The 18,873-nt window shown below is 57.8% G+C and overlaps 1 protein-coding gene across 8 annotated transcripts in view; it reads left to right on the top strand.

Moving 5' to 3' along the window:
• The window catches only part of LOC134524855 (protein CEPU-1), a 364,606-nt gene extending 347,793 nt beyond the window's left edge, over positions 1-16,813 (top strand). For 7 of the 8 annotated variants that reach the window (XM_063355071.1, XM_063355078.1, XM_063355077.1 and 4 more), the window contains 5 exons: positions 8,118-8,252; positions 8,936-9,056; positions 10,576-10,727; positions 14,890-14,922; positions 16,505-16,813. In XM_063355071.1, coding sequence (XP_063211141.1) covers positions 8,118-8,252; positions 8,936-9,056; positions 10,576-10,727; positions 14,890-14,922; positions 16,505-16,605 — 542 coding nt within the window. In that variant the 3' untranslated portion in view covers positions 16,606-16,813. The remainder of the gene's footprint in view (positions 1-8,117; positions 8,253-8,935; positions 9,057-10,575; positions 10,728-14,889; positions 14,923-16,504) is intronic. The other variant, XM_063355072.1, reaches the window with a different exon arrangement.
• Positions 16,814-18,873: the final 2,060 nt, after the last annotated feature.

Raw genomic sequence — 18,873 nt, 5'->3', positions numbered from 1 at the left:
CGGCTCGGTGCCGGTCGCAGCCGAACCTTTTCTCTGGGAGCATCCGTCCCTCCCGGTGCCGCCGCGAGGGCCACCACCTCACCCTCCGAGCTGGTGGACCCCGAGGGCCAAGGAGGAGGATGTCCGGCTCTGTGTTTCCAAATAATGCATGAGTATCGTTAAGAAAAGTAGCCCTCTAATGAGCCCCACGCCCGTCTTTGCTATAGACGTGACACCACTTAGGCGCTTTGTGAACTGCAACCGTTGCTAATTTGCTCTAACGGGGCGGCACGTGCCGTCTGGACCTTTTCCGGGGGCTCGATGTCCTTACCGGTATCCCGGGAGAGGCCGAGGACGGTGGCTGCGTTTTGCCGAGCCCTGGGCCGCCTCCGAGCTCGCCGGGCTCTCCCTTGCGCCGAAATAAAAGGGCTCATTCTTTATTCGCCTCTTTTGCTCCTGAGTTAGAGCCTCGTTCAAGGGTGGTTGGTCCCCGAGTTGTTTTGTTTTGTTCCTTTAAATATTAATTTCCATAATCCTTTTATTTCCCAAGGAACTACTTCTTGCAAACAAAAGGTTTAATGCTCCTCTTTTATTCCCGGTAACAAATAAGTTGTCTGAGGCGCGCAAACATCCCGGCAGCAGCGAGGCGTTGCGTGTGCAGTCGCGGTGCTCAGGGGATGCGGGAGAAGCATCCCCGAGGGATCCCGGGTACCGCGGCAGCATCCCCCTAGAGACGCTCGCCCCGGGGGAGGGAGGGCAACGAGCCCGTCCGGCACCGGGAAGCCCCCACGCAACGCGGGATCCCGATCTTTTGTGTTGGAGGCGTCCCTGACGTGCCTATTTGAGATGGGAGATTTGAGAGCCGAAGGCCGGGAAGCACAATAGAGGATAGACTGCTTGTACCTCATTGTCTGGAGAATAGATGGGCTGCGGGCTCCCGGAGAATAGGAGCTGCCACTCAGGCGGCTTTAATAGAACAGGCGGCAGATAGATTTCAATAAAAGAAATGAGTATAAATATTGTTAGCGGAGAAGAGAGGAAAAGTGAAAAAGATCTTGTTTGACGAGTCACAGTGGGAAACTTTCAAGGACTTTTAAGCTAAAAACTCTTCACAATGGTGCTATAATGGAGCGACTCGGCGGCGTTAGGCAGCGCTGGCGAGGTGAGCGGACCGGGCAGGCGTCCCCAGCGGGGGAGGTCCGGCCCTGGACGCGGATCACGGCTGTATGCGGGGGGACCCCAGTCAATTTTCGGCTCCCCGTGCCTTGCTTTTGCCGTCTGTGGTGGATATAGGCTCTAGGCTGTGAATATAGGCTGAGCGACCGGTTGCAGGCGATGGGGTGGTCTCTGGAGGGTCTCTGCAAGTTGTGTGTCCCAGTGACTAGTGAGGTGTGTTGCGTGCGCCCACTTAACAGCTAAATATTTGAGTTATCTTACGACATACTGCGTCCAGCTTTGGAGTCCTGAGCACAAGAAGGATGTGGACTTGGTGGAGCGGGGCCGGAGGAGGCCCCGGAGATGCTGGGAGGGCTGGAGCCCCTCTGCTGGGAGGACAGGCTGAGAGAGCTGGGGGGGTTCAGCCTGGAGAAGAGAAGGCTCCGGGGAGACCTTCCAGCCCCTTCCAGGCCCTCAAGGGGCTCCAGGAAAGCTGGGGAGGGACTCTGGATCAGGGAGGGGAGCCACGGGACTAGGGGGAAGGGTTTTAAACTGGAAGAGGGGAGATTGAGATGGATATTGGGAAGAAATTGTTTGCTGTGAGGGCAGTGAGCCCCTGGCCCAGGTTGCCCAGAGAAGCTGTGGCTGCCCCATCCCTGGAGGGGTTCAAGGCCAGGTTGGACGGGGCTTGGAGCAACCTGGGCTGGTGGGAGGTGTCCCTGCTCAGGGCAGGGGGTGGAACGAGATGGTCTTTAAGGACCCTTCCACTCTAACCATTCTATGAATCCATGACAAGTAAGTCCCAAACGTGGTCTTGTGGCTGACTGTAGCTGCTGCACGAGGAGAGACTCCTGCAGCCCAGGGGAGGCGGGGACATGGATACCGTGCAGGAGAAGGACTTCATAGCAAGCACGGAACTCTTGCTCAGCTTGCGTTGGGAGCCTTCGGCACAGCAGTTGGCACTGGCCATCCCTCTCCCTCCCAGCCCACGCTGCCGGTACAAGGGCACGATGCAAAATTGACTCTGAAAGGTCTACCGAATCCCTTTAAATGAAGGGTATAAGCAAGGAAAACAGGCTGTTTCCACTGTTTTTAGTGGTACAATTGGTGACGGTCACCCCGCCTTGGGCATGAGGATGAGGAGGGACCCCATGCTGCTCTTGTAAAACTCAGGCAGCCCTGAGCGCCGCGCAAAAGCCCAGCAGCGAGAGCATCATCCCCTGGGGCCTCACACAACATCAGGCCACAGAAACATGCTAATTAACACGGAAAAACATGTCAGAGGAGAGACTTCTTTCCTTGTTGTCGGGAAACCTCAAAAAGAGGGAGAGACTTGGCCCCATGTAAGCACGATGCAGTCTTTGATACACCGTGTGCCTGTTTTGGGGGTTACTGTCCTTTTTCTGAAGGCTTGTGAAATATGAAGAGGAGGAGGTTCATACCCCAAAAGTGCCGTATTCTGGTCGTGTGGGCGGGATCACCCCTCTAAGGGAGGGAAATGGGCTGGAGCCTGCGATTCGGGGATGTAATATTTGCGAGAGGAGGAGAGGAGGACGCCGCGCTTGCCTGGGTCGATAGGGTAATCTTAAAAAAAAAAAAAAAAAATTAAAAAAATCATTTTTTTAATGATCGCTCTGGATGGTTTCCAGCAGGTTAATTACCCCCAGTCTTTCTCCGCCGGAGCGTGGCGGCGTTCAGCCGGCACCGGGGAGCGGGAAAGCGTGGGGAGCGCGGAGGGGAAGCCGCCCTCACCGGTGTCGTTTGCCTGATCAAACAAAAAGGGGAAAGGGAATGTGCGAACTGCCTGAACTTTGTTCCTCCTGTGTTAATTGAGCAGTCAGGAGTGGGTAATACTGATTAATAAGAGCTGAAGTAGGTGATTCCCGGTCTTCGGCCAGGGCGTGTGCAGCCTTAGTCCTTTTTTTTTGCCCTCGTACCCGGGGCTGCGTCGTTCCTGCTTTGAGCAATTCACATTTGGGGCAATTCCGTCCCCCACCTCCTTCCCCGCGTGCCGGGAGCCGAGCTGCCCGAGCAATGCTACTAAATCACCCAACCTGCTCTTTTCCGCTCATTGCCACGGCGCGGGGGAGTTGAAGCAGGTCTTGGGCGCCGACAATTCGCTCTTATTACCTTTATGTGTTATACTTATTTACTATAAACTGTTATAGGGCGGCCATCACTACCGCATGGGAGTGACGTTTGAAATATATGGCTCTCATATTCAGCGCGTCACCCGCAGCCGGGAGTCTGCGCGATGTTAATTTTTATTGCCAGAAGTAGCCATAAATTGATAGTTCAGGATCGCTGTAGGGACTGTAATTAACTAGTTACTGTTTCACCTCCAAAAGGAGCAATGTTTCACGCTCTTACTTTTACTTACCTGGAATCAGCCGCTGCCAACATCCGCTGAAGCCTGTATAAAGATTTATAGACCTTGGAGGTAAATATTGACTAATGGGCAAGCTTGGCTTAATGTTCACCTTGAAGGACAATAAATTGCGCTATCGATTGAAGCGAGATGTCGATATCTGCATTGTTGTAAACATTTTAATAAAATTATCTCCATAAAATATTCTCTTCCTCCGGCCGATCCCGGCTAGGAGGATCGGTGCCGGGCCAAGGCAGCGGCACGGCGTTGCGAGTAGGGTTGTGGTCCTCGGGAGCTCGCAATGACGGTGGCGGTGTCACTTGTCTCTCTCGGGACCCTCCGGATCGCTGGCAGGGCAGGACAAGGGTGGCAGGGGGCAATTCCTCGCTCCCAGTTCAGTTTTTTTAGTGTTTTTTTTAATGGCCTCGCGGTCAGCGTTCAGCCAGGGAAAGCGGTACGCGATGTGTCCTAGAGACCTGAACACGGCCGCGATGGCGAGCCGGGGGACAGCGGCACGTAATTAATTTGGGAACATGTGTTCGCTTTCCGGTGAGTTATTATCTTGTCAGAGGTTCAATGGAAGTGAACGGGGAGGAGGAGGCAGGAGGGAGACGAGTCGGGCTGGGAAAAGGAGGAGAAGCAAGGAGGGAGGGCTATGGATGCACGAGGCATCTGCCCGCACCTCATCGCATCTGCACCAGGTGGGACCCCACGGTGTCACCCCTTCGGTCCGCCCAGCTCTGCTCATGATGTTGATTATTGATTATTCACCGGGTCCGTCTCGGCTATTTTGCGGCTCCGGGCTGAGTTTCCCCCCTTGCCCCTTGGTGCTTCAGCTTCCCCTCGCTTGAGGTTGGTTTTTTTTTGTGGAGAGCTGCAGAGTCGCAGGTCGGGCAGAGCAAGACCTAAATAAGTACATAGCGCTCCGTGCGCCGGCCGCCGCTCGCCGAGCAGGCGGATTCAAGCTCCGGTTTTCCATCTCCCCAGCTGGCACCGGGGTTAGTTCATCATCCTCGGCTGATGAGCAAGGATTAGGTTTTTGCCTAGTCCATGGCTCATCCATTTCTGGCCTGTATTATATTATAAGTATTAATAATAATAATGATGGGTGCTGGCTGTGATGGTTTTCTAGCTCCTGAGGAGATGAGAGAGCTCTCCCATTAATTCCCGCAATATTTCAGCTCCTAATTGTGCTCGAGCAGAGACAGCCTCGAGAAGTTCCCGCCATCAATTCAGGCAGAGCAGGAGCTTATTCTGGCCCCGGGGGAGCCCCCCAGGGCCGTGGGGCCACGGGGCAGCCCTGCCCCGAGCATCCCCGGGTGCTTTTGGAGGCGGGGACCGTGGCGGTTGGGTGCCCATCGCGTTTCTCTAGGCGCAGCCTTGGGCGAGCAGTAGGAGTAATCCCAAAGGACCTGATATATGTGAGAGCGGGTGGAGAAATAACCCCCATCCAAAACCTGGGCTGGTGCTTTTCTCTCTCCGTCGCCCACAGCATCATTTGTGTCCCCATGCAACCCGGCGAGCAGATAAATGTCCCTCCCGCGCCCCGCCAGCCCCGAGGGACCCCAGCAGCCACGGTGACACGGGCACCCTGTTGCTTTCTATAAAGCGAGGTCTGCACTTACAGATTGTGTTTGCTTAACCCCGGCCCCGCTCCCCGGGTCCCGTCTATTTGTTTTTTCCATTCCCGGCAGTCACTAATGAATGAGATTTGTCCAACCATCGACGAGAGTTCCCATTATAAATAGGCAAAAACGCAGAGGCCAGGGAGCCGAGCGCTTGGGCAATTACTCTCGATCCGCGCCTTCGCCCCTCGGTTGACACGGGCGCCGGAAAAATCTGGCGGTGAAGCGGCTTTACAGACCCAGTTTTCCTGCAAAGCCCTTGGAATGGGGGCTGTGGTGGGGTGTCCCTGGCGCTTGGTGTCACGCTTTGCCGGTGTGAAGCGGTGCCCTTGGGGCAGGGATCCCTGGTGTCACCTTATTCCTTGTGGCTGGCGCCAACGAGGATGGTCTTTCTAATGCTGTCGTCGTCGTCGTCGTCGTCTGAGCATGAGTAACACCAGATCGTGATCAGGGCAAGAGCAGACGTTAGCTCTGCAAAGCATCCCGTTTCGGTCCGGGGTGGGCTCTGCACGTCGGCATCGACGGGCTGTATCCGAAATCCCGTGGATGCCGATACAAAGCGTGCCAGACCCTCAAACCCTGAACTCGTCGCTCTCTGCCTCTCGGTCGGCCGATTACCGCGCGCGTATCTCAGACTTCAGCACTACACGGGCACAGAAGGACGCCTTCATCTCTCAATTTCCCCAGCTTTTGCAGGTGGAAAGCTGACCCTCGCGGTTACTTAATGAAGTCTTTTGCCGGGTAACGAAATGCGCTCGAGCCGCTTTGCTCCCAGATCAAACCGGGGACTCGCACTACGGCTCGGCTACGGCGAGAGCTAATTCTTGCCGCGTGCGAGCCGGCTCCGGGAAAGGCCTTTGGTTAGTTGGGAAGCAGAGCGTTATCTGAGCCTTTGCACAAACCCGAGTCAGATTTGCGCGCGGAGCATCCCAAGGCCACCGGCTGTGTCGTTATTTTATCAGCAGGCAGCGCTGTGCTACAGAGAAGCCGATTCTAGGTCAGCCATGAAAGGGATTTTTTTTTTTTTTCTCCTCTCTCCTTTTTTTTTTTTCTTCCTTTCTTTTTTTTTTTGTTGCGGCGCGCAGTGCTGGACGTAACGCTGCAGTTTGTGCGTCTCCAAAGGATATCGATTTGGGGGGTAACGCCTTCATATCCAGCCCGTCGGTCGTGCAAAGTACCGATGAGCGCAGCGGTTTTGGCCGCGCGGGTGGGAATTTCGGCGCGGGGCCGGGGGCGCGGGTGGACGTGGGCAATCCATCACAGGGAAAACTCGCTTCACCCCTTTCCAAAGCTCACCGGGAGGCATAGGGCTGTTTTCCCAGTTAGATCCGCCCATGATAGCGGGATGCGGGGGGTCCCCGGTTGGGCTGACCTGCAAAGTCCCGTGGCCGCCGTGAGGGGAGAGCCCGGGCGGGATTTCATGAATTTTGAGCGTATTTGCAGCAGTTTGAGCTGCCGACAGCCGCACCGGGGACGGCAGCAGGATGCCAGCGGGTGCCCGGGGTGCTGGTTGTGTCGAGCCGTGCGGGGGTGATACAGAAATGGGGCAACCCCCCCCCCCCCGTACGTGTGCTTTCCAGACGGCGGGTGGTGGCGTGTGGCCACGCTCGCTATTTATGTACCGCGGGAAGGGATGCTATAAAAGTATCAGCCGGGGGGACGCAGAAGGTGGCGCGTGCCCTGAAGGGAGCATCCCGCCTGTATATTTTGCTGATATTTGTCTGCAGCGAGATGCCTACGGTTGACCGGTCGAGCGTGGCGAGCCACAGCCCCGGCGGGTCACGGTAGCGTGGGGACGGTAGGAGACGGGTGGGAAGCGAGGGCTCCGCCGACCGAGCTCCTCACGTTCCCTGGGGACCTGGGACCCGCACTCGGCCTCTCTGCCATTGGCACTCACTCCCAGAAACAGCTGTCCAGAGCTAATTTATTTCCTAATGCTGCAGCAATGTTAATTTATAAATTACACTGGTAATTCGAGCTATTATTAATTTCAGATGGTGTAGGGCAAGCCTAATTAAAATATGACACCAATTGCCACACATATGTACCAAGGACTACCGTTTAAAATTTATAGGAATATTAAGTGTGACACTGGGCTCGGAGACGCTCGGCACAGTAATTACGGCATCTTGGCGGCGGGAGATCCGACGGGGAGACGTAAAGGGAAGGAAGGGAGAAGTTGTCCCGGTTCGGGGGCTGACAAAATCCCGCTCGTGCCGTTCATTTCGGGGGCGAGCGGCGTTTTTTTTCCGGGACGTTTGACAGACGCGTCCTAATTGCCGAGTTTCTTTATTTAACTCTGCATTTGTTGTACCGCCGCGATCTCCGGCAACCTGGAGACTATCACGGCTCAACACCTGCGTTGCGCCAGCTGAGCGCCGTGGGTTTCCAGGAGCGCTTCAAAGCGAAGCGGGCTCTTGGAAGGAAGGGGGGGACGTAAAATGCCAGACAAAAGGAAAAAGCCACCGATCGCGTCTTTGAGAAAAACCAGGAGCCGTGGTACAGCCCGAGCGCGGGAGAGGGGGGCCAACGCAGCCCCCTATGAGTATCACGAAAATGAGCTTGGAGAGGCACAGGGATGAAGAGAAGGAGCTAAAGGGAGATGTTGGCACCGCAACTAATGGGAATAAAGTGGCCGCAAAATAATCGAAGGTGAAAAATAAGAGAAGGGGTGTCTGTGTAGAGCTGGGCGAGCCCGGCGGTGCCATCCCGGCGGGAGGGCGGGATGCGGAGACGCCAAGGAGAGGTGATTTCAGGCGATTCCAGCACGGTGCAGGTTTGCCAAGGACCACTTTGCCCACCCTGCGCATCTCCAGCAAGCGACGCTCCGGCGCGGCTGGGGCCACCGCAGTCCGGCGCTAGCAGGCACCTTTCTGGCAGGGTTTTTCTCGGGGTGCCGTGGCTGGGACAAGGCGGGTGTCCTAGGGCAGCGTGACACAGGTTTGCCGTGCCTCCCCGTCGCTCACAGCCCTCTCCCTCTGCCCCCGCAGCCGTGGGCTTCATCAGCGAGGACGAGTACCTGGAGATCACGGGCATCACGCGGGAGCAGTCGGGCGAGTACGAGTGCAGCGCTTCCAACGACGTGGCGGCGCCCGTCGTCCAGCGAGTCAAAGTCACCGTCAACTGTGAGTAGCCGAGGAGCTCGGAGGGGCCGGGGACGGAGCGAGGATGGGATTTTAGCCGTGGGACGCGGGGCGAACCCAGCCTTCGCCCCCAGAGCCGAGACAGGCGGCGGCAGTTGTCTGAGCAGGTGGTGTTTTGCCCTTTTTTTTCCCCCTTCTTTTCGAGTCGAGCTCCATTTTTTTTCCACCACCTCCTCCTCAGCTGTCTCCCTCAACCTGGGTTTTCCGCCCATGGTGAGATGCTGTGCCGATAACCTCCGGGGAGAGGAAAGAAGTGAGCAGTAAATAGGAATGTTTTTCCATTAGAAAAAAAAAAAAAAAGAGAGAAAGAGCGTGAGGAAGAAAGCAGCACCATTTGTGCTCAGGCACAGAGATGAAGATGTCCCAAATCTCCTCTCTGGCCACCCCCCTTCCGCCGTTTGGGGCCCGCACAGGGTCACACGTGGTTCCTGAGACCCGTGGGGCTCCGGTCCTCGGGAAAGCCCTCGCTGGGCTGCGGCGTGGGGTCCTCCATCTCCCCCCAACCCTCTGGACAGCAGTTCTGGAGCGGCAGGAGCCGGGCACGGCCTCTGAGGTGGTTTGGGCTGCTTCCTAAGCGCAGGCAAAGAAAAGGGAATTGGAGGAGCAAGGGGAGGGGGCGGGACGCTCCGAGGCAGCCGAGCCCAGGTTTCCCGTTTTCCCCGCAGACCCGCCGTACATCTCGGACGCCAAGAGCACCGGGGTGCCGGTGGGGCAGAAGGGCATCCTGCTGTGCGAAGCCTCCGCCGTCCCCTCGGCCGACTTCCAGTGGTACAAAGATGACAAGCGGTAAGAGCCCGGGGCGGGGGCAAAACGGGAGGGCACGCGCCCAGCGCCGGCAGCTTCGGCATTTGCGAGCCAGGCATTTCAGGCGGGGGGACCCTCTTTTTTTTTTTTTTTTTGCAGGAGCCTCCATCAGACATGTTTTGGGTAGGCAGCATCGCTGCTGCCCATGCCTCCGGTTTACGGTCTCACGGTAAATCCCTGCTTGGGTGAGGCATACCGGCCGGGAGCGATCCCGGCAGCCCAAATCCAAGCACTTAGCAGGGGATGAACCCCCTGTCATCTCTTTAAACGCTTTGGCCAGAAGGCAGCGTCAGCCCCTTGGTCTCGGGAAAGGCAAAATAGACGCAGTGTTGGTCGAGGGACAGGGTTTGCTACGCCACAGGACGGCCTGCCCAGCGTTGGGGTGAAAGTTGCCCTTTCAGGCCAACCAGCATCTCCCACGTCCCACCAAAGCGGCGGCCATGGCTGGGGACCGAGGAGGGGAGCAGCGCAGCCCACCCTTGCGCTAATGTCTCGCTCTGACCCCAAGCAAAGGGGTTTTTTTTAACCCATTTTTGCCTTGCTTCTCCCTGAGAAGCCCAGAGAGGCTGCGGAGCATCCCAACGCGCAGTGAGCCACTCAGGTCACTAATTAGGAGGCATGTTTTGGGTGGAAAAGGTGCTCCAGAAGGTAGAGGGGAGGCTGAGGGCGCTTGCTCGGGCTGCGTCGGGAGGAGAGGAGCGGGTGGAGGGTACAAAGCGGCGGAGGTTCGCGTGGGGGACGAAAGGCTCCGCTCAGAAGTAGGTCAGATCACGAGGGCCTGCAGAGCGGCGGGAGAAGGGGGCTCAGCCCGGCTGGGTCGGCTGTCGGAGCCCCGCGGGGGCGATAATGGGGATCCGGCACCTCCTGGGAGGGATCAGCAAGTGACAGAGCCACAGGACACCGGTTCAGGGAAGTCAATGCACTTGGTTAACACTTCAGCATTCGTGGCGGCCGAGAAGCACCACGGCGCCGGCGTTAAGGTCCACCAAAGGGGTTTGCAGCAGCCTGTGGACGCTGCCGGCCCCGTCTCCTCCTCTCTGCGAGGTCCAGGGGCGTGCGGGGGTCAGGGCAGGGGAACGCACAAGAAGGCGTCCTGCAGAACTGGGAGGAATGAGGAGCCCCGGAGGCTGACCCGAGAGGGAAGTCAGCTCTTCTCCTGGGTGAGAAGGAGCCTTTCCCCTGTACCCTCCCTGGGCGTGTGAGCATCCCTCCCTCCGCACGGCGTTTGGCCAGCCCCAAAGCCTTCAGCAGTGACTCTGCGTCCGTGAGGATGCCTGTAGACATCATGGGGACGACGCGGGCTGGCATCTAAAGGGTCAAAACCCAGCAGAGCCGCATCCATCTCCCATATGTCTCCCAATACCTTCCCTTCTCCCTCTTCACGCCTGTTTTTCCCCCCACCCTCAATGTCCCCTCTCTTGGGCAGGACCGGGGGATAGCGGGTCACGGAAAATAGCGGGCGGCATCCCCGTGACCCTCTCTCCTTCTGCCTTTCTCCCAGGCTGGCTGAAGGACAGAAAGGCCTGAAAGTGGAGAACAAAGCCTTCTTCTCCAGGCTGACTTTCTTCAACGTCTCCGAGCAGGACTACGGCAACTACACCTGTGTCGCCTCCAACCAGCTAGGGAACACCAACGCCAGCATGATCCTCTACGGTGAGTAGGGCCGAGCGAGCTGGTCGGGGCGGGGACGCGGCTTAATGGCGAGTCCAACGATGCGCAAGACAGGGGATGGGGGTTTTTTTGTCTTCTGGGGAAAGGTGCATTTGCTACTGTGATCCTTTTTGCCCCGGCCCACGGATCGGAGGTCACAGCAAGACCAGGGGAAGCGCCAAAGTCTCCAAACGCGCCTCCCAGCTCAGGCACCGCGTCTGCCGCTGCTCAGAGGTGTTTGGGGCCCACCGTCGATCCAAAGTTAGGACTTGGCTGCGGGTTTCCATCGTCTCGCTCTGACGAATTCCTAGGAGAGAATGTGTTTGAAGGCATCTTCTTGCGTTGACCGGTGGAAGAAAAGACTGTGCTTAGGGTTGTCACGGCAAACCCGTGGGGGCACACTGTGGGCTGTGGCGCCACGCACCCCATGCCTGTCTGAAAATAAACGGCCCCTGTGGCTCTGCCGCCTTCCAGGTCGCGTTTTCCTCTCCTGCCAAGCAGATGTATTCTTAGCGATGGTGCCAGAGGGAGACGGGAAGGTCAGAAGGCGGGGAGGGGGAGGAGCTTTGTACCCTCATCCGGGGGCTCTTTTCTTGGTGTGCCGGAGCTGGGATGAGAGCACTGCATCCACGTGAGACGGCTCACGGCCGGGAAGGGCTGTAATAGCTTGATAGATTTGTCAAACCTAGTCCCCGGCCACCCCGGCGGGGATATTTCCCTGGCCAGGGTACGAGGCGGGACGTCCTCATTGCTGAACCCTACGGGAGAAGCGGGGCTTGGGGACCTCCATCCCCTCCCGACATCATCTTGACGTTGTCCTCCTCCTTGCAACCCATCCTGCTCCCGGCCATCCCACCCGGTGGCGAGCGGTGACCGTGGGCGACATTAATACCAGCCCACGGTAAGCAAAGCGTGGAGCGGGGTGGGAGGCTGGCATTAGTCACCGCTAAGGGCGTTTGAAGGAAAGCTCCGGTTTCCTAGGGCCTGGAGCCCTCGCGGTGTTGCGGACCCTTCCCTAGCGTGTAGAGCGGACTTAATGAAACCCACAAGGACTTTGTAGGAGACCCTGTTTTCCCTAGGAGAGATGGGGCTGGAGCGCAGAAGAGTCCCGGCGACCCCAAATGCGGGGACCCGGCCGGCTTGTAGGCGCGCGGCGTTTGCAAGAAGTGGAAGGAAAACGTGGTTAAAAGAAGGAAGGAAGCATCGCGGGCTAGGAGGAAGGGTGCCTCTGGAAATCTGGTCTCCCTTTGCCACTGTCCTCCCGCGTGTCTTCGCAGAGAGCGATGCCTATCTCGTGTCTCCCTTCCTTTGGTGTGTATGGGATGCTTTACTGGTTTAGCGTGAGCGGGCGCGCTGCCCAGCGTAGCAGGGGCTCGGTAGACGCTTCTGTGGTATTTGTCACTGTTTTGAGATGGTCGTGCCGTGTGTTGTGTCACTCCAGACCCCCAAAGCCAACCCATCCTTTCTTCCTCCCGGATAGTTTTGTTCTCCCTGGCCGGGAGACGCCGCGTTGGCAACGAGCTGCCATCATCCCGGGCATCTCCCGTGCAGGTGTCTTTGCAAGGTTGTAAATAATCCGTCGTCACGTGATTTATCTCTTCCGTTGTTTTCTCCCTGAGCGCACGAGCTCGAGCAGCGTGAGCCGAGCAAGTCACGAGACTCTGTGCTTCGAAGTGTCGTGTCCCTGGCTGTTCTGCCTTGTGTTGTCCTCATGTGTTGTTATTGTGTGTCTGGAGGGGAGCAGAGGGGGAGTCGAGCCTTCCTCACCCCCAGACCCCTCAGCGGGGCGTCTCGGGGCCAGCGGGCCGGGCATTTAGCCGTGCAAAGGCCACCGAGATAGCGGGCAGTCTTGAAGTACGCGTCGGCTTGTTTAGCGGTTTGTCGTTGCGGGGTGGTGAGGCAGGTGGGTCGAGCACCTGGGAGGCAGTTTGGGGAGAGCCGAGGATGCCGGACGGCCTGGCAAGAGGAGGTTGTCCTCACCCCCTGTCGGTATCGGCAGTTGCGTCGGGTTCCCCTGAGCCACAGCAGAGGAGTCGGTCCCGCCTCAGTTGCTCGGCTCCATGCCCGCAGCTTCAATGTAGAGCTAACCTTGGGTGTTAATGACCCTAATAACCGTTTGTTCCCCCAAAAAGCCTGTGCTGTAAGTTAGGAACGTGAGCCTCTTTGCCTGCCCGTTAAGCCGTCGTTAGCGTCGCCTAGGAACGGTAGCTCAGCTCTCTTCCTGGTCATCGGTGTCTCCCATAACCCCATTTTTCAGGGAGATGAACGCCTCTCGCACAGCCGAGCTGTCCCAGCCCGGGTCCGTCCTTAGGGTGGCCGCGCCAAGCACCTGGCGTATCCCAGGCTACGCGTATGACCTCGGCCTGGGCGTTGTAGGCACCCTAGGGGTTTATGGGCTTAAAATCTTAATTAGCGTAGGACCTCGGTCTGGCGTCCGCAGGTGCGGGCTTGACGAACAGCCCACAAAAGTAATGAGGACTTCTATCTGCTGATGGCTTTATGGGAGCTGTCGTGTAATCGGTTTCTAACCCATGGGTGATGTTTCTTGTCCGTGATGGCTGTGTTGGGTGGGATACCGTGAAACCTTCTACAAAAATCTAAGCCCCCGAGGCTGGAGGGCAACTTTTTACAAGGGCGCGTAGTGCTAGGATGAGAGGCGATGGCTTCAAACCGGAAGAGGGGAGATTGAGATGAGATATCGGGAAGAAATTCTCCGCTGTGAGGGCGGCGAGCCCCTGGCCCAGGTCGCCCAGAGAAGCTGTGGCTGCCCCATCCCTGGAGGGGTTCGAGGCCAGGTCGGACGGGGCTCGGAGCGACCCGGTCTGGCGGGAGGCGTTCCTGCCCGGGGCAGGGGGTGGCACTGGAGGATCTTTAAGGTCCCTTCCAATCCATATCATTCTCTGATTCTGTGATTCCCCTTAGCTTTGTCAGTCTGACTGCGAATCCCATCGGGGAATGAAATCAGAGTCCTTTGACCGCCCATAATTTCCATAAAGCCACATTGATTTAATGATCCTTTCAGTCTTTATTAAGTGAGGCCCCTCAGGGAGGGAAGGCTCCCCAGGCCCCCAGCACCCACCGCGGACCTGAGGGGACCATGACACGTGGGGTTGCCCCGTCTCCCAGCACGGGGCTCCGTGACGCCACCGGGAACAGCCCCCCCCCCATAATTAGCAGCAAGGCGGGTGGCTCCACTTGCGACTATTGAGCATCCAGGGGCCGAGCTCGCCGGTCCCTAAGCAACCGGCCGGCGCCTTTAGTCTGGCGATTAATGTGTCTTTATTTATCATAATGAAACATAAGAGGGAAGTTGCGTGCCATGGCTGCACCACCTGCGGCGTGAGAAAGGTCTCAAGCGTGAGGTCTGGGGGGACGATTTTGTGACTACCCCCTTTTCCCTCAAGTTGAGCCTGTGTTTCAGAGTTTCTCCCTGCCCCTTCCCCCTCCCAAACGGCTTTAATCCCCGCGGGTACCGTGACGTGAGCCTTTCCGGGGCCGTGCGACAGAGGCTAATGTAGCGTACATCTTTTAATCCTTTTTTTAATCTAATTTTTCGGGGAGGTCAACCGGTGCTTTATTTAACGTGTAGCACTTGCTATTATAGGCCTGCCGCCTCATTCAGCGGCTCATTTGGTGCTGTCTGTAACGTGATGGAGCGCTCGGTGGAACCGCATCATTTTGTGGAGTTGGGGAAAAGAGAAGCCTTCCCATTTGTCCTTTGCCGTGTGGTCCGTGTCGCTTTCCAGAGGCTGGCGTTGGGTGCTAAACCCATTCGGGATGTTGCAGGGGATGAACCCCTTGGGCTGTCGCGAGAGGGATGGGCGCGGAACCCGTGCCAGAGGGGAACAGGAGGAGAGCCGAACCCCCCGAATCCCCCAAATCGCAGCCCCCGAGCTTTGCTTTTCGCTCGGGAGGCTACGGCAGACTTTGCAGACCCCTTCCCGGGCTCCGGGGTCCCCCAGGAGGCTCGTCTCGGCTCGTGCGGCACCAGAGGGGACCATGGCCCCAGAGGAGTGGGGCGCGATTCGGGCAGCAGCATCGCATTTGCTCCCCCGTCCGCCCGTCTTCCCTGGCCCCAGGTCGAGGGCGGCCTGAGCGAAGCATCTCGAGCCTGCGCTTTGCATTGCCCTTTTGCCTTAACTTTCGCTTGTTTTTTAATTTTTAGAAGAGACAACTACCGCTCTGACACCCTGGAAAGGTCAGTAATTCGGGGACCCCCGCAACGCCAGCGCTCCCCCCGCTCCTTTTCCCCGCGGGTCCCTCGGGCTCCCGCCCCAAGTCATCCCCACGGGAGCCGCGGCACTGGCCGCCTCGACCTCCCACCCCGCAACCCACCGCTCCCGCCGGCGTAGCGATGATTTAGGGCTTTTTTGCTATTTTCTAGCTGCCCTCCCATCCTGCCTCCTCCCGCGCCCGTCCGGTGGTGGTCCGTGCCCTCTGCATGTCCCGTCCCCCCACGCTCCCTCCCCGTCACCGCCGCGCTCTCCTCCCTGTCACCGGGGCGCAAGCAGGGATGTCTTTGCGGTCTGTGTTCCCCGTGTTGTTGTGTACACGGTCTTTAGGGTCCTTCCTCCCCCGGGATGCTCCTAGTGCCTTTTTTCTGGGACGTGGTAGGGGCGGAGAGGCTGACGGTCCTCTTCCCAGCATTCTTTGTGGCCAGGACGGACCGTACTCTGCCACGCCATCTTTATCGGCCGGCCAGTTGGCCTGGTGTCGTCTTGATGTTTGGGCTCCATAGCTTCATTAGCGATGCGTCGAGCTCTCGGGACGACTTGTGGATGTTGCGAGGGTTATGGATCTAGCATGGAGACAATTGCGTCACCAGATCCGCCCTTCCGCACAGCTTCCCAACCACGCCGGGATTCGGGGCTAAGCGGGAAGCGTTGCGAGGCGTCTGCGAGCGTGTTGGAAGAGTGTTACTGGCAGGAGACTAAACAGTTCTGAGCGTGCCGGTCAGGCTTTGGAGCGAGGGGACGCATCCCGGGGTCAATCGGATCTCGAGGGCAGCCCCGCCATGGCGGGGCACCAGCCTGGACGCCTTCCCGAGATCTTTTCCCAGTTTAGCATTCCCCGGGGCGAACAATTTGTGGTGTTTCGGGGGAAGCCGCCAGGTCAGACACCCTCAACAGCCTTTCTCTTTGTGATATATGAGCTCCTTGCCCCCTGTGCTCCCTATAGGCGTGGATGGGTTTGGCTGTTCTTGACCCATCTTATTCTTTTTGAGGTGTTCTGGGTCTGCGGGCAGAGAGCGTGACCGTTGGCGAGCCCCACACGGGCCCTCCAAAACACGGAGCCTTGAGCGTAGGGCTGCTGGCAGTGTCTCTTCTGGGCGGGCAGGTGGTTATCGTGCCTCTCCCAAGGGAGACAAGAGGGGAACCGTGGGACGGTCGCCCCTACGCAGGCTCTGCGGGGCCGGCAGAGCATGGGCAGCGTTGGGCAAAAGCTATCATCCGCCCAACAAGCGTGGCCGGAAACTCGGACAAATTTGGAAGGATGGAGAAAAAGGGGGTTGGAGGAGGTCGGTTGGCGGCGATGAGCTGGGAACGGGCTCGGGATGGGGATTCGGGGCCAAAGCGGGACCGTGGGGCATCACGTCCCAAAGACTGGCGTGGTAGGATGGGAGTGCCTGGGGTGGTCTACGATGGGCTAATACCACCACGTCCCATAGCACCGGGGGGCCCAAATGGCGCGGTCGGGTTGGGTTCTTCCAGTGCGTGCGTGTTGTATGGGTTTTGGTGGTTTTGTGACTAACCCGGCGGGCGTTTGTCACCTTCCCGCAGGCCCCGGAGCAGTGCACGACGGGAACAACGGCGCCTGGCGGCGAGGCGGCTGCGCGTGGCTGCTGGCCCTCCCGCTCGCCCAGCTCGCCCGCCAGTTTTGACCCAAGAGCCGGCCCGCAGAGTAGCGGCGGCGACGACTACGGCCAGCGAGCGCAAGCAGAAAGGAGAGAAAGAAGAAGTGTTCACCGTTTCCGAAAATAATCATAAGAATTGAGAGAGTATCCGGCCAGGCCACCTGGGGGAGGGGGAGAGTGGAAAATCACGCAAAAAAAAAAAAAAAAAAAAAAAACCAAAACAAAAAAAACAAAACCAACAAAAAACAACAACCAACCAAAACAAAACACAACGGGAATTTGGAAAGGAGAGAAAAGAGAAAAAAAAATAATAATCCAAGGCTTCCTGCAGAAGATGCAACGCGACTGAGTCTTTTTCTTTTCCCCCCCTGTTTGGTTTTGGTCTCCCACCCCCTTTTTCCCCCCGTTTTTGCCGTTCTCCGCCGCGGGCTATCGCAGAGGACGGGCAGGGCCACGGGGGCACGGAAATACTCCCCCGCCCCGGTCCCCTCCGCCGCCCTCGTCCGCCCGCTCCCTCCCCCGGGGACCCCTCCGTCCGGACGCACCGTTTTTCTTCTTTGCCGAGATTTCCCCGCCTTTTCACGGACCGTGCCGCCATTTGTGTTCCAGGACATATATATATATATTTCTCCACGTATACATATATATATATATATATATGTATAGATATATAGATCTTCAACAGTTTCCGCGCCACCACGAAGGGAAAGGGAGGAAGGAGACCGGCGTCGAGCCACACGTTCATCGTACCACCCGCGGACATCGTGAACGATAAGGGATTCTGAGTCATGGTTAATTTTATTAATTATATTTTCTGATACGAGCCTAGAACTCTTAGTTCCTAAAAAAAACAAAAACAGAAACGCAAAAAAGAAGGGAGGGAAAAAAAAAAAAAAAGAGAAAAAAAGAAATCCGGAAAGGAGAGGGGGAGCGAGCGGAGAGAAGAAGTCGGTTTGCCAAGCGCCACGCAGCCCAGGAGGCGACCGGCCGAGGAGGTCGGCGAGCCCGGCGAGTCGGCGCGGAGGAGGATTCTCGTGCCGAATTCCCCCCCCCTGAAACCGGCCCAAAAAGCGGTCGTCCGAACAGTTCCCCCCCCCCGAGGGCACGGGCGACCCTCGCCGCGCGTTGAGGCGGAGGGAGATGCTGAATCTTTTTATGGGATATATATATACAGTATATATAAATATACATATATATATATATAATTTTTTTTTTTGTTAGCGTTCTAGCCACGGTTCCCAGCAGGGTCCTTCCGCTGCCATTACTGCATGCTGTATATGGAGTTAGGTGTGTATCGGTCCTCGACGAGACGAGCGTCTCGGTCCGCGCGTCCCCGAATCCCCCGGCCTTTCCCGCCCTCGGGTCGCCGGCGCGCCGGGGACGAAGGGGAGCGGGACCCTTTTTCCATCGCCTTTCGCCTTCACGGCGGGATCAAGCGAACCGAGGGACAGAGGGAGATCTATATAGCTCCGTTTTATATTTTTTTATATATATATATATGTGTATGTATGTATATGTGTGTGTGCGTGCGTGTGTGTGTGTGTATATATATATATATATATATATATAAAAAAACCCACAATAATGAGGGAAAGAAGGCGAAGGGATCGGCCGAAACGCGGTCTCGGCCCCAGTGGGTTTTCCTCCTTCGGGTTCCTTTCCTTCCCCGCGGGGGGCGCGCGGGGGGCGCGGGCAGGCGGGCGGCGAGGGGGCTCTCTCTGCCTATCCATTAAAACGATTGTTCCATGTGGCCGCTCCGTCTGGTTGTGGTGCTCATTGCCGCGGGGGACGGGGCTCCCCGAAACGCCGCTGGGGAGTGACACCGGGGGAGGGACGCGGGGCGGGAGCACCGAATCGCGGCGCCGGGCCGGGAGAAAGTCGGAGAGAGGTCACCCGGACCTCGGCGGCGAGCCCAGAGGGGATGCCATCGCAGGTAAGGCCACGGTGAGTAGATGGGGAGGGCGTGGGGGGCAGCTCTGCCCTATTCGCCACGCACAGCATCCCACCCGGCCGCTCGGCGCCCCAAAAGTGCTCCGCGCAGCCCTCGTCCCCGGCGGCACGACATTGCAGGGGATGCTCACGGAGCGGCAGATGCGAGTCCCGTGGGACGGAGTGATGGAGCGATGCCAGGTGCGTGTAGGAAACCGGGTGCCCCCGGGCAAAGCTGCACACGGACGAAAGTGCAACTCGCCGTCCGTGCCGGCGGAGGACACGTCAAGATTTTCTGGGCTATCGTCTTGCTTTTTTGCTGACGCGCAGAACGTTTTTTGGTGGATTTGGTCCTCAACCTCAACC

This window comes from Chroicocephalus ridibundus, chromosome 18, assembly GCF_963924245.1.
Source record: "Chroicocephalus ridibundus chromosome 18, bChrRid1.1, whole genome shotgun sequence".
Taxonomy (NCBI): Eukaryota; Metazoa; Chordata; class Aves; order Charadriiformes; family Laridae; genus Chroicocephalus; species Chroicocephalus ridibundus.
Note: the sequence above shows the minus strand (reverse complement) of the source record. Positions and strands in the feature narration are given on the sequence as shown.